The sequence below is a fragment of the Myxocyprinus asiaticus genome, chromosome 11, assembly GCF_019703515.2.
Source record: "Myxocyprinus asiaticus isolate MX2 ecotype Aquarium Trade chromosome 11, UBuf_Myxa_2, whole genome shotgun sequence".
NCBI classification, from domain to species: Eukaryota; Metazoa; Chordata; class Actinopteri; order Cypriniformes; family Catostomidae; genus Myxocyprinus; species Myxocyprinus asiaticus.
The window spans coordinates 4,482,187-4,496,315 of NC_059354.1; the positions used below are offsets into that span (position 1 = coordinate 4,482,187).

General features: G+C 38.6%; 2 protein-coding genes across 7 annotated transcripts in view; both read right to left on the minus strand.

Annotated features, from left to right (window-relative positions):
* LOC127448344 (mitogen-activated protein kinase kinase kinase 20-like) overlaps positions 1-3,377 on the minus strand; it is a 57,759-nt gene extending 54,382 nt beyond the window's left edge. For all 4 annotated transcript variants that reach the window (XR_007898505.1, XM_051710791.1, XM_051710792.1 and 1 more), the window contains exon 1: positions 3,239-3,377. The gene's annotated coding sequence lies outside the window, so the exon portion shown is untranslated. The remainder of the gene's footprint in view (positions 1-3,238) is intronic.
* Positions 3,378-4,651: 1,274 nt separating this feature from the next.
* The window catches only part of rapgef4a (Rap guanine nucleotide exchange factor 4a), a 117,220-nt gene continuing 107,742 nt past the window's right edge, over positions 4,652-14,129 (minus strand). For all 3 annotated transcript variants that reach the window (XM_051710838.1, XM_051710840.1, XM_051710839.1), the window contains 3 exons: positions 10,332-10,396; positions 10,193-10,247; positions 4,652-5,447 (listed from right to left, as the gene is read on the minus strand). In XM_051710838.1, coding sequence (XP_051566798.1) covers positions 5,317-5,447; positions 10,193-10,247; positions 10,332-10,396 — 251 coding nt within the window. In that variant the 3' untranslated portion in view covers positions 4,652-5,316. The remainder of the gene's footprint in view (positions 5,448-10,192; positions 10,248-10,331; positions 10,397-14,129) is intronic.

Consider the following 14,129-nt stretch of genomic DNA (forward strand, 5'->3'; position numbering starts at 1 on the left):
ATGAGAGGGGAATGAGGGATGAGGCTCCTCAGAGGAGAGATGCTGTGATTTGATAAGCCAATGAGAGATCATTTCTAATGCAATCAACACACACACACACACACCGCTAGCTGTCACACAGAATGGACTCACTGACACTAATAAGGTTCACTGAAGTGTCACAGACTAGTGTGAATGTGATGTTTGGCTCAATTTGTGTAGATGTGAATGATATCACTGTTCAATGACAGGGAATTCCTCAAACCTCTGATTGTATGACAACTATACACACACACACACACACACACACACATACTCAGACTGATCTGTGATCAGCTCACAGCACACTTCACTGCACAAATCATTGACTGCTCTATGACCAGATGATCTACGAATGCACCAAGTGTCTCTCTCTAGATCGAGATATAGTGTAGGCCTATGGAGAGGTTCAATACAGTGCTGATGCCCATCATTTTAATCCTGTTCTGTATGCATCTGTAAAGTTTCCAGACAAAAGTGCAAAAACTATAGGCTATATTGGCAAACATTTTAGCTTTAATTATAGCTCCCGTGACAAAGAACTTCAGTTCTACTTAATAATGAGAGATCTACGTGCTGGTTTGGGAAACAGGTGTAACTCCATTGTAAAACAATGTGCAATGTTACAGATTATCTTAAAAGCGCAAGTTGCAATGCTTTTGGGAAACCCAGCCCAGGCTGACAAATAGACCAGCATTTAGCCAATTTCAGATGATCTGCAATTGTATTGTATTTATATCGCTATTATATCTCCATCAGACACCTGCTCTCTAGACACTGATGACTACTGAAAAACCCTTACTGATCTATTGTTCCCTAAGTTTCTGAGTGGTCTATTACTACATATCTTCATGATTTATCTTTCAATATTTAAATTATTATTATATGTTATACATTTGTATATATATATATACACACACACCGATCAGCCACAACATTAAAACCACCTGCCTAATATTGTTTAGGACCCCTCGTGCAGCCAAAACATCACCAACCCGCATCTCAGAATAGATAATCGCATGGATGGTGGTTGATGCCATACGGGCTGGTTTGAGTATTCTAAATACTTTGGATTAGTTCTTCAGCACTGGTAGATTTTTTCACTTGTTTTGACTATAAAAACTCTGCCAGTACAGTAAGACAAAATACACATATTAAAAATACATTCTCTGAAAAACCTAAATATCTTATGCAGTGTTGTTTCTAAAACAAGATAAAACAAATTGATCTTGTTTTAAGGATTTTTAGATGTTTTTACAAGAAAACAATAAAAAAAAAATATTATCAAGAATACGATTTTTGCCCTGGTATCAAAGGTCTTACTAGAAAAAAGAAATTATGATCCAAAGTGAATTTTCTTGATAAAAAATATGATCGTGTCTGGTAACATGTGCATGTAAAATGGCTAGAAATAGCATTTTAGCTTAGTGTAAAGCTGACAGTTTACACAAGGTTTATTTCTATTTCTTCTGCTCCAAACTTACTTCAAACTTACTTCTCTGTCTGCTCATATGAATGTAACACATCATAAGAAAGTGTTTCACCGCTGTTCAAATGCACTTTGGATCGCATCATTTATATGTATAAATGTTTTCCATCTGAAAGGACTAAATATTAAATGAAACAAATGACAATAAAATGCAAAGTAATTTCTCCAGTAATCAAAATACTTTTTGAAAGTAACTGTACTCTAATTACCAATGATTTAATTTCACCTAGAAAATGGCTCACACGTGCCCATATGCCCAACAACACTTACCGCTTTGGCCACTGCGGGCAGTGTTTCACATTTCGGTAAGCACAGACCGATTTTAGCTAAAGAAAAGTCAACCTACCGTTCTGTTCTGATTTCACTGTGAGATCAGTCTGGTTAAAACATATACAGGGGAGAGACAGTCTGCATTAGAGGAAATTGCTGCAAATGGCACAGGACTATGCTGGGCAGCTGTGGCGCTCAGCAGATTTTTGCTCCATTTTCACAGAGAGATGCAGCTCAAGCACGTTCCAGGACGATTTGTGCTTTGCATAGCTTGTTTTGGTTGAAAAGTGTGCTTTCTTTAAAATAAATTACACTTGCTTGGATAGTTTGTGATCCAATGCAATGATACTGTATATACATGATATATATATACATTCATATAAAAGTGTGACTTTGGCCACTGTGTTCTTGAGCTTTTAAAAGTATTTTCTCCTTTAATTCTTAAACCAATAAGATGACAGCAGCTTTTCTCCATTCATATCTCAACACATGTCCTCTACACTGGAACAGAAAGCAAATCCAGCAGAATAACAGGGATTTTTCTCATTCATGTGAGAGTAAAGGCATGTGTATTCACACGTCCCCTACATAACGCAGCATGCTGTAGACAACAGGATGAGATTTAGCTCTTTATGACAAAAACAACTCATCAGCTAAAACCAAATTTACATGAAATTATTAAAACAGATCAATTTAACTTTATTTCTGGTGCCCTATTTGCTTGGTTATACTGTACATAACATAAGTACAACATATGTACACATAATTAGGACTATCGTCATCAAAGATAGCCTACACTTTACACGAAGTGAAAGCTCTAGAGATTTCTCATGTTTTAGCAATAATACAATGGTAAAAAAAAAAAAAAAAAAAAAAAAAAGGTATTCTGGACATGTACCATTGTATTGCCATGGTGTTCTATGCATTATCATGTAAACACAATGGAACATAACAGTAATGACACAGTACCAGTATATATGTCGAAGTATCACGGTAGTATTACCATGTAATACCATCACTGTGCACTGTGGTACCGGTATGGACATGTTATACAGGATGTATCACATAATAAGTTAGACAGGACCAAATCAGACAGACCAAGTTAAAACAGGACGTCATGTAAACGATGACAATTATGTAAAGTGTAATATATAATCCGTTTGCTATACTACAGCGAGCATATAACGTGTAAATATAGCCCTGGCTGTTTAAACCACACGTGCTTTCATTTGTCAGAATTTAAAGCTTTAAAAATGCAATGCTACAACAATTCTATAATAAGTGACAAATTTCCGCAGTACGTAATCCAAACTTTCTCTGTTTTTAACATGAGATTACCGGGAACAGGTCCAGGCAGATCCCATCAGATCCACAGATACACAAGCAGTGACACTATAATAACACTGTCATCATGGATACAGTAAGAGTGTTATTATTACAACAGCACACATACCCGCTCACCTGTGTTCCGCTGTCAGTTTTCACGGGACAAAAGGACAGCAATCATGAAGATCTTGCGGTGAGCTTGTGACTCAGTGTCGTATGTTTTCTGGTGTATGCTCAATTCACGTGTTGCTCAACAAGTTCTTCCTGATCAGAGCTGTAAACACACATACACACACAGCCCGCAGAGAGAAACAGCGTCGCCTGGCGCACACAGCTTTCAACGTGTTGCGACAGACACCCGAATGCACTGATTTTAAAAAAGTGAAGATTCATGCATTGCACAGGGTTAAGCTTCAGACCAAATATAATGTATAACTAATTAAATCATACATTAAGTTATATATAAAGTTATATTAAGTTATAAAGCTATATTGTTATAACTAGCAGCATGTCAACAATAACGAATGATAACAAATATTATTATTGCTTTTGCATAACAAAAACAACAAAGTAATAATAATAATAATAATAATAATAATAATAATAATAATAATAAATGGCGTTATAATGTATTAATTTAAATAAAATATTTAAATCTCATAACAATTAATAATCATTTTTAAATATATAGTATTTATAATTATGTTCGTAACAACAAATGTAATACTATAACGTAATATAATATAATATAATATATAATTAATGCACATGATTAAGCTTCATTCAAAAAAGTCATATTAAGTTACACAAAGTAAATAAAACATAACTTAATTTATATATACATATATAGCTTAATTATATTAACTATATATTACATATTACATTATATAGTTGTATTAAGTTTGAATGTTATATTGCTATAACTTAGGAATAATAATTATTACTATTATTATAGTTTTTGTATAAACAATTGTTGTTGTTATTATTATTATTATTATTTTATTATTATTATTATTATTATTATTATTATTATTATTATATGGCATTATAATTGTGGATTACATTAAACAAATCGTTAAGTTATATACATATATAGAAATATAACTATATATATATATATATATATATATATATATATATATATATATATATATATATATATATATATATATATTAGTTATATATTTAATTATATTAAGTTATACAATTTTATTTTTTTTAACTTATGAACATTTAAAATGATTGTTTTTGATTAACAAATCAATAATTATTGTGTTATTATCACTATTATTTTTAATATTATTATAAAATGCCACTAATTAAAATTGTATTAATTAAAACTGAATCTTTAAATCTTTAAATAATTAAAAATAGAATTCTTAAAAATATAAAGTATATTTATAATTATGTAACAAATATAATGTAATATAATATAATAATATACTATGGGCAGTATGTGCATTCTTTAAGCATTTGATACTTGAGTGGAACCTAGGCCCTACTTATTAAAGGATAAAAAAAGACTGACGATGTCAGTAAATATGCATCTTTTGACAGGTTTATTTACACAATACACACAGAGGTATAAACTTAGCAGACAAGCCACCAAGAGGCTTTTGAAATGTGCTCATATGTCCTCATGTCAATATTTAGCAATATTTATTTAATTCATGCTTATGATATAAATAATTTATATCCAGTTCAAAACTTCCACAGAACAAGATTACAAAAAATAATAAAAATTTCATTTAAAAACAAAATGCTTTGTGATGACTGATCTCATATCAACATAAACTCTACATGCTCAGAAAGTCCTTCTGCAAAGAATAGTTCGACCAAAATGAAAATTCTGTCATCATTTACTCACCCTCATATTGTTCCGAAACTGTATGACTTACTGTATGATTTAACAAAAACACCTTTTAAGGGTTTAAAGCTAAAAACTGTTTAAATATAAAATTTGGGGCAACATCTTAACCGTGGCATAGTAATATAACAAATGTCACAAACAGGTCTGAACATCCTACAGAATGATCGGCTTGTGAAATAAAGCAACACCTTCAATCGATCAGTCCAAAACGATGGAAAGACCTTGTGCTGAAGCATGTCTGTCTGTAGTGTGAAAACGCAGCAGGGGAGGAAGCTATAACTTATTGAATGGCAGAGGTAAAGCAGCACTAATCGTGTAGTTCAGTTAGTGATGTGAATGCGGCTCAGGTCCGGCGCGGCTCCAGCCGATGAGAGAGCTGTGAAAGGGTGCGCTGGTTGTCAATCACACTTATGTGACGCACATAACTCCGCACATCCTGATGGTTCTTACTGGTCACCTGAGGTGCTTCTTGATCTGTAATGACAAAAAAGAGAGATATTTATTGAGAATCAGCTGAATCAGTTTAGTGATTAGCTGTTTTTATCCTATAAATTGTAGAGGGTGAATAGTGGCAAAGTGGGACAATTTTGGAAATTGTACTTCTCCTGGCACTTTATATTAAGATTCAAATGCCATGTAACCTGACATTATACCTTTAGAAAGCTTACCTTACAGCAGTGGTTCCCAACCCTATTCCTGGAGGCTTCCCAACACTACACATTTTGGATATCTACCTAATCAAGCACACCTGAAACAACTCTTCCGCTTGTTAGTGTAGACTCCAAGACCTGAATTGGGTGTGTCAGAAAAGGGATATACACAAAATGTGCAGTGCTGGGGGGCCTCCAGGAACAGGGTTGGGAACCACTGCCTTACAGTATACCTTCATCAAGTTGGGGCTTCATTCAGGAGTGGGTTTGGATATTAGCAATAATTAATAATCAAAGATAATTATGAATGATTAAAATCAACAGAACATGGATTAGAATCAACATTAGCTTATTAATCCTTCAAATCAACAATTATCAAAGATAATTATGAATTATTAAAATCAATAGGACATTGATTAGAATAAACATTAGCTTATTAATCCTTCAAATTAACAATCATCAAAGATAACTATCAATTATCAAAATCAATAGAATATTAATAAGGATTCATATTGCCAGGGCACCACCCTGAAATCAGGGACTAATAACCAGACAGTATAGCAGTCTCAATATTAGATTGTTCTCTTAGGAAAATCGACTTCCGGAGAACATCGACATTCAAAAGGAAAACAATGAAGGCTTGAATCCGAGCACTGACATCCCCTGCCAGCCCTTGGCACAGGTGCATGCAGAACAATACCAAAACACTTCTCTTTAAAGTATAACAAAGTTTATTGATGCGGTAATATCAATTAATAATCAATACAATGCAGATGATAAACTTCCGACTTCCAACTACAAACTAAACAGTAACATGATTAGATATGGTAACAGATAAGCCTATAATACATGAGAGGAGGGTAGAGATGTGTGTGTGTGAAAGGGTGTGTGTGTGTGGGCAAGTTTAAGTGGTTTACGAGGGCTTTTTTTTTTAGGTTACAAACTGGTAATTACAACGGTATTATGCTATAAATGTGGTTTATGAGGACATTTCTAGTGTCCCCATAATTCAAATCGCTTAAAAAAACATACTAAATGTTTTTTTGAAAATGCAGAAAGTTTTTTGTGAGGGTTAGGTTTAGGGGTATGGTTAGGGCATAGAATCGTAAACTGCACAAGCAATAACCTTGATACACAAGAATAACACGCTACAATAATCTGTCTCTGCCCAGACATAAACTTCTTACTTGAGAGGATGCGGGAAGAATGTGCGTTTGTCCGTCGTTTGACTCTGACTTGGTTTCTCGAAGCTCGGATGATGACTGGAGGCCGTTTCCTCGCTCTGTCGGAGGGCGGTACGGCGGCTGATTTTCCGTGGGTTGGCGGAGATATCAGCGAAGTCGACTTGGTTGAAGAAGGAGAGGAGAAATCTTACAAATCAGGCAAAAGGGTGAGACACGGATTGCTCAGTGGTCTCCTTCGGATCCGTTAGTTTGATCGGTGGAACATGGAGAATCTCGGCTTGTCCAGCGAGATGGAGATTGTATGGCCAAAGTACCTGGGAGCAGCAGGGCTGCAACTAGACACGGAGAATACTGCCGCTGGAAGCAAGGCATAGGAGGAATCTCTGGGGATTTATACTCTCAATGACATCATGGTTGAGGGATGGGCTCTGTCGTGCGTTTCCTCCAATAGGAGTTGAGAGTTCGATCCTTCAGAATTTCACACCTAGGTGTAAAGTGAGCAAGGTTTGATGGGATCTGTAGTCTGTTTGAACTCCCTTTGTTTGATTTTGGTGCTGTTTGGCTTTGAATGTTCCTACAGGCCTCAGTCAGGATTTATGACAGTGTGTAGGCCTGACTTTTTCTCCTATCTGAGCACATGAGGCCCAATAGTCAAAAGCATAATTTAAGAAATATCAAATACTGGGAAAAAGCACCACTGAAGACCCTCTTTTGAACAAATGGCAGATTTTTTTCAGGCAATACTGGTAAAGTTTTTTGCCCTGTTCTTAAACAAGACAGACTGGGGCTTGTACTTGTATATAGTTTATTTTAAGTAATTATTTTGCTTGCAACCAAGGCTTACAATTTTCACAAAGATTAAAATATCCAATTGTTAAATCAGCTTAACAAATTCAAGTTGTTAATTCTCCTTAAAATACCCATTAAGATTAACCATTTTTAAAGTCTTTTATATATATATATAAAGCATTTTGTATACACAGGAAAAAATTTCCTTCTAAAACACACAGTGAACAGTTAAAATATTAAAATTCTATAATTTTGCTCACAACAGTGTATAGGCTGAAAGATTCATATAAAACTTCAGAGAGCATGCACATCCACAACACTAAGGCGCAGATGCTCAACTAAAACAAATCATAAAAAAAGGGAAAATAGGCTACATTAATTTCTATTTCATATTTATGCCACATAAAGACATATCAAGAGAACAAACTGAAAATTCATTTTCCTTTCATTGTATGTAAATCAGGGCCAGTCAACCCATTAGGCGACATAGGAGAGTGACTAGGGCGGCGTCGCTTCAGGGGCGCCAATCTACCGAGTCCAATCTGTGTTGAACAAATTGCGCCCAGTGCGTTCCGATATCGTGTTGTGCCGCCCTCCATGGAACATATTGACCGTGTACTAAATGCCTTACTACCCTACTTCTCTTACTGTTTCTGTTATACCTGTGTATGGCATAGTAGAAAGAAAGGATAGTATGCCATTGTGAACATGGCCATAGACTCACGAGTGCGGGGCTCGAGAATCAAAGTGATGCCCGATGCGTGAATTAATCAGTCTTATGAGTCAGTTTGTCTCAATGAATTTGTCTTATGTGCGGGCTGAATCACTGGAAGCTCTTTGTCACACAGTAAAACAGTAACAGGATGATTTAAAAGACAGAGAACAAAAACAACGCTGAATGTAGTGAATATTTAATTTGCCAACTCATTGGAAAAAAAAACCTGCAGCTGTATTTAATCGTTTGCCAGTGATGAAGAAGGTAGGACCGGCACTGATGTAAATACACTGCATTATGCACTGCACTGCCATTTTTTCATTATTATTGATATGTAAGTTAACAATAAACTCATAACTCTTCTTTAAATATGCTGTCCCACTTTACCATATTCGTAAAGAGATTATATTATATAGATGGAAAATTATCTATACAAATCTATAGAAAATACCCACAAATTGTTTCTACCATCTTTTCTACAAATCTACAAAACTCTACAGTACTTTTTTTATAACCTTTACAAGATTTACTCTTAAATTTCTATGTAATTTTTAACCAATGATTTTCCCACTAGTGGTTTTATAATAAGCTCTGTCGCACATCCCGATGTAACAATATCTTGTATACCCAAAAAGTTTATTGGAGAGTCTATTTGCACCCCAGAGTAAATAGCATCTACTACACAGTTCAGCTATTTGCACCCTAATAGTCTTGTGGAACCACAGAAATATATGACAAACTAACTAATATATGTTGCTGCCGTGGCGTGGGGTGTAAAGATGGTGTGTGATTGTGTACTGTTGTCCTTTCAACTGGGTTTCAAATCTGCATATTGTCCCACTCTTTTTCCCCATCCGATTTTCCTGTTTCCATATTTCCTTTAATACTACTAAAAATAATATAAATGTTGATTTAATCACAGTGATTTGGTCATGGTGAATGTCAGGGAGTGCAGAGAAGGGTTTGATCTGGAGGCAGGGTCTGTCGATCACATTCGTTCCCGAGGCTCAGCATCGCTTGTGTGTAGATTGCCACACTGTATTATTAATATTGTAGTAACCATGTTTTTTGGCAGAAACCATAGTTTTGATGCAGTTAACCATGATGTTACTACAGTAATATGGTGGTAATATAGTAACCAGGGTTAATTTTGTGGTTACTGTACATTTACAACATAATACCATGGTGAAACTGGTTACTGTTGTAAAACCAAGGTTATTTTTTTCTAAGGGAAGGTTAAGGTTAGGTTTAGGGGTAGGGGTAGAGGTTAATGTAGTGTCTGTGGAACTCTAAATAAACACAATAAACACACTGTAGTGATACGCATATACTGTACGTTAGTATTTAAATATGGGTGCAAATAATATCTGCCACTATTTGCACTGGGGTGTGAATAGCATAAACTATTATTTGCACCAGGGTGCAAATAGCATCTGCCAAAGTTTATTTTTTACTTCCCAAAGATTAGTTTAGTAATGATTTTTAGCCATTTAAGGAAATATATACTGAACCAATATACTGTAATGGGGATCAAGCTTAACAGTCCCACCCTACCCATATTCACCCTAAATATTTAATGGTTTCACAATTATTATTGCTATTTGTTCATTACAACTTAGATTTTTTCTCACACAAAGCAACTGTATGACTGCAGAAAACTTGGAATAAACAAAGGATGCAAAAGCACCAATAAAGTATCTTAAATGACACTTAAGGGGTACTTTTTGAAGCTAAAAAGTCCCAGTTAGGGGATATATAATTTATTTAATAATAAATGCATAGAGAAAACACACACACACACACACACACACACACTTTAAAATTTCTCCTTTTGTGTTCAATGGATGAAAGTAAGTCATTTTTACTTATTAACTGACTTACTGAAAGGCTGGCTTCTGCAGTATCTCACAATTCTGACTGTATTAGCAATCATTCTCTGGAAAACAGAAAAAATAAACATTTTTGCAAGTCTCATTTAAACAGTTTTAGAAATAGTGAGAGAGAATCTCAGAAAACTCACCATTTTCTCAAAGTTGACCAATCTTTCAGTAAACGTCTTGTTACCCTCATGTGTGAAAGTCATGTCTGAAAGGGCAAAATGATATTAGCCAGTTGAAGCAAATGTTGTCTCCTGATTTTCATTAGAATTTTTTACTGTTTCAGTTAGCTTTAGCAAGTCATGTGATCTACAGTTGAAGTCAGAAGTTTATATACACTTAGGTTGAAGTCATTAAAACTAATTTTTTAAACACTTCACAGATTTCATATTAGCAAACTATAGTTTTGGCAAGTCGTTTAGGACATCTATTTTGTGCATGACACGAGTAATTTTTCAAACAATTGTTTACAGACAGATTGATTCACTTTTAATTGACTACATCACAATTCCAGTGGGTCAGAAGTTTACATACACTACGTTAACTGTGATTTTAAGCAGCTTGGAAAATTCCAGAAAATTATGTCAAGCCTTTAGACAATTAGCCAATTAGCTTCTGATAGGAGGTGTACTGAATTGGAGGTGTACCTCTGGATGTATTTTAAGGCCAACCTTCAAACTCAGTGCCTCTTTGCTTGACAACATGGGAAAATCAAAATAAATCAGCCAAGACATCAGAAAAAATTTTTGGACCTCCACAAGTCTGGTTCATCCTTGGGAGCAATTTCCAAACACCTGAAGGTACCATGTTCATCTGTACAAACAATAATATGCAAGTATAAACCAATGGACCACGCAGCCATCATACCGCTCATGAAGGAGACGCATTCTGTCTCCTAAAGATGAACGTAGTTTGGTGCGAAAAGTGCAAATCAATCCCAGAACAACGGTAAAGGACCTTGTGAAGATGCTGGAGGGAACAGGTAGACAAGTATCTATATCCACAGTAAAACGAGTATTATCTTTACGAGTAAATCGCCATAACCTGAAAGGCTGCTCAGCAAGGAAGAAGCCGCTGCTCCAAAACTGCCATAAAAAAGCCAGACTACAGTTTGCAAGTGCATATGGGACAAAGATTTGTCACATATTCCCTGTTTGTGCCTAGACTTTTATGTTGAAATTCTTGTTGCTTAGTTCCCCATTCCTGTTTCCTGTGTTAGTTTTGTAGTCCTTTGTAGTTTCATTTTATGATTGGTTTACCCTGATTTTTCCCCAGGTGTTCCTTGTTCCCTTGTTTTCCCTTGTGTATTTAAGCCCTTGTTTCCCCTGGTTTCTTTGTCAGTCTTTGCATGTGTTCCGTGATGTTCTGTGCCTTGTTCCCTGTGTTTGTTTCTTTATATTCTAAGTTACTTTGTATACCTTATTGCTTGATTAAAAGCTGCATTTAGATCTTTAATCCTCGCCTGCCTTATTACAGAAAGACTGACCCAAAATGGATCTAAGCAGCTGAATTTGTCTCGGGCCGACCTTCCTCTTGTGGATTACTGTGTTTGCTTTTGGGGTATTGCGAGCCGATTGAACTATGGTGATTCACACTTCAAACCGATCCAAAAAATAGATATTAATTACCACCGCAATGTAGACTTACCAGAGATGGAAGAACTCACATGGAGGGAATATATCAACATCACTCTGGAGAGTTTTTTCCGTTCATGTAAGGATGAACCCAGTGCTATTACCCTGCCAATTCTCTGCCACCACCTGCTCCAACAACCATGGAGCTTACCTCGTTGTTTTCAGCACTGTCTTCCAAGGTGGATGATCCCCCACTGATGTCGGTGTGTTTGGCCATGAAGGCCATTCCTCATGGTTATCAACGGCCACGCCTGCCATGGCCAATGAGCCAACGCCCACTCCTGCCACGGCCAACGAGCCAATGCCCACGCCTGCCAAGGCCAACGAGCCAACACCCATGCCTGCCACAGCCAACGAGCCAATGCCCATGCCTGCCATGGCCAACGAGCCTGTTCTTGAAGCCTCGTCCATCCCAGAGCCAGCGTTGCAAGCCTCATCTGTCCCAGAGCCAGTGTTGCTAGCCTCATCCATCCCAAAGTCAGTGTTCATGCCCGCTTCTGCCCTAGTGGAATTTTCCACTCCGCCCTTCGACCCTCCCATGGTTCCACCCCTTGAGCCTCCCATGGCTCTGCCTTTCTTCATCGAGCCTCCCACGGCTCCGCCTTCCAAGTCTCTCATAGCTGTGCTCCTGGGCGTCTGGAAGCAGAAGAGAAGAAGGGCTCCTACTCCCCAGGCACTGCCTGTGCTCACGACCACTGAGGCTGTTCCCCTGTCACTGCCCATGCTCATGACCACAGAGGTCATTCCCCTAACACTGCCAGTGCTCACGACCACGGAGGTCATTTCCCAGTCGCTGCCAGCGCTCCTGACTATGGTGACTCTGCCCTCAGAGTCTTCCATGACTCCGTCCACTCTCCCAGAGACTCCGCCTCCAGCGGTTCTGTCCGTTCTCCCAGAGACTCCTCTTACAGCGGCTCTGGCCACTCTTCTTCCAGTGGCTCCACCGACTGACCCAGTCCTGGTCCTGTGTCTGCCTCCCAGGCCTCCTGACCCAGTCCCTGTCCTGTGGCCACCTCCCAGGTCTCCTAACCCAGTCCCTGTCCTGTGGACACCACCCAGGCCTCCTGACCCAGTCCCTGTCCTGTGGCCGCCTCCCAGGCCTCCTGACCCAGTCCCTGTCCTGTGGCCACCTCCCAGGCCTCCTGACACTGTCCCGGCCCTGTGTCCACCTCCCAGACCTCCTGACCCAGTCCTGGCCCTGTTTCCACCTCCCGAGCCTCCTGACCCAGTCCCTGCCCTGCAGCCGGCTCTCCTCAGCCCTCGGGCTCCACCGACATGACCATGGTCTCCTCTCCAGCCAGATCCACCGTGGTCTTCGGAGTTGTGATATCAGCACAAGGGTTCCGACCCTCCATCTCCACCTCGGCCCTCCGGTCTATGACTCCGCCTAGACCTGTCGACCCATCGGCTCCACCATGGCTCCTCAGCTTTCGGCTCCACCGTGGTCCGTCATCCCTTCAGCTTCACCGGGATTCCTCATGCCTCCGGCTCCACCTTGGTCCTCCGAGCCTGTAGTGTCGTCCTGGTTTTCCATCCCTCCAGCTCCGCCAAAAGCTCCGCAGTGGGTCACCTTCCCTGCAGCTCTGTCAGGGCGTTCCACTCAGCCAGTTCCGCCCAAGTCTCCAGGTCCGCCTGCATCTCCTTGGTATCCAGCTCTGCTGGCTACACCCAAGTCTCCTGCTCCGCAAGTTCCATCCTGGTCTTCTGTTTTGCCTTGTTCCTCTGCTCCCCTTGTGCCCCCTTGAACTGCCTGTTTCCCCCTCCCCCCCACACCCAATGGACTATTTACTATTTTATTTTTTTGTGGAACGACTGGAATCCACTCCTTGAAGGGGGGGCTCTGTCATGTATTTCCTGGTTTCCTTGTCAGTCTTTGCATGTGTTCCATGATGTTCTGTGCCTTGTTCCCTGTGCTTGTTTCTTTATATTCTGAGCTACTTTGTTTACCTTACTGTTTGATTAAAAGCTGCATTTAGATCTTTAATCCTCGCCTGCCTCATTACAGATCTTACTTTTTGGAGAAATGTCCTCTGGTCTAATGAAACAAAAAATTTACTGTTTGGCCATAATGACCATCATTATGTTTGGAGGGAAAAGGGTGAAGCTTCCAAGCCGAAGAACATAGGGGTGGCAGCATCATGTTGTGGGGGTGCTTTGCTGCAGGAGGGACTGGTGCACTTCACAAAATAGATGGCATCATGAGAAAGGAAAATTATGTGGATATATTGAAGGAACATCTCAATACATCAGCCAGGAATTTAAAGCTCTGTCACAAATGGGTCTTCAAAATGGACAATGACCCCAAGC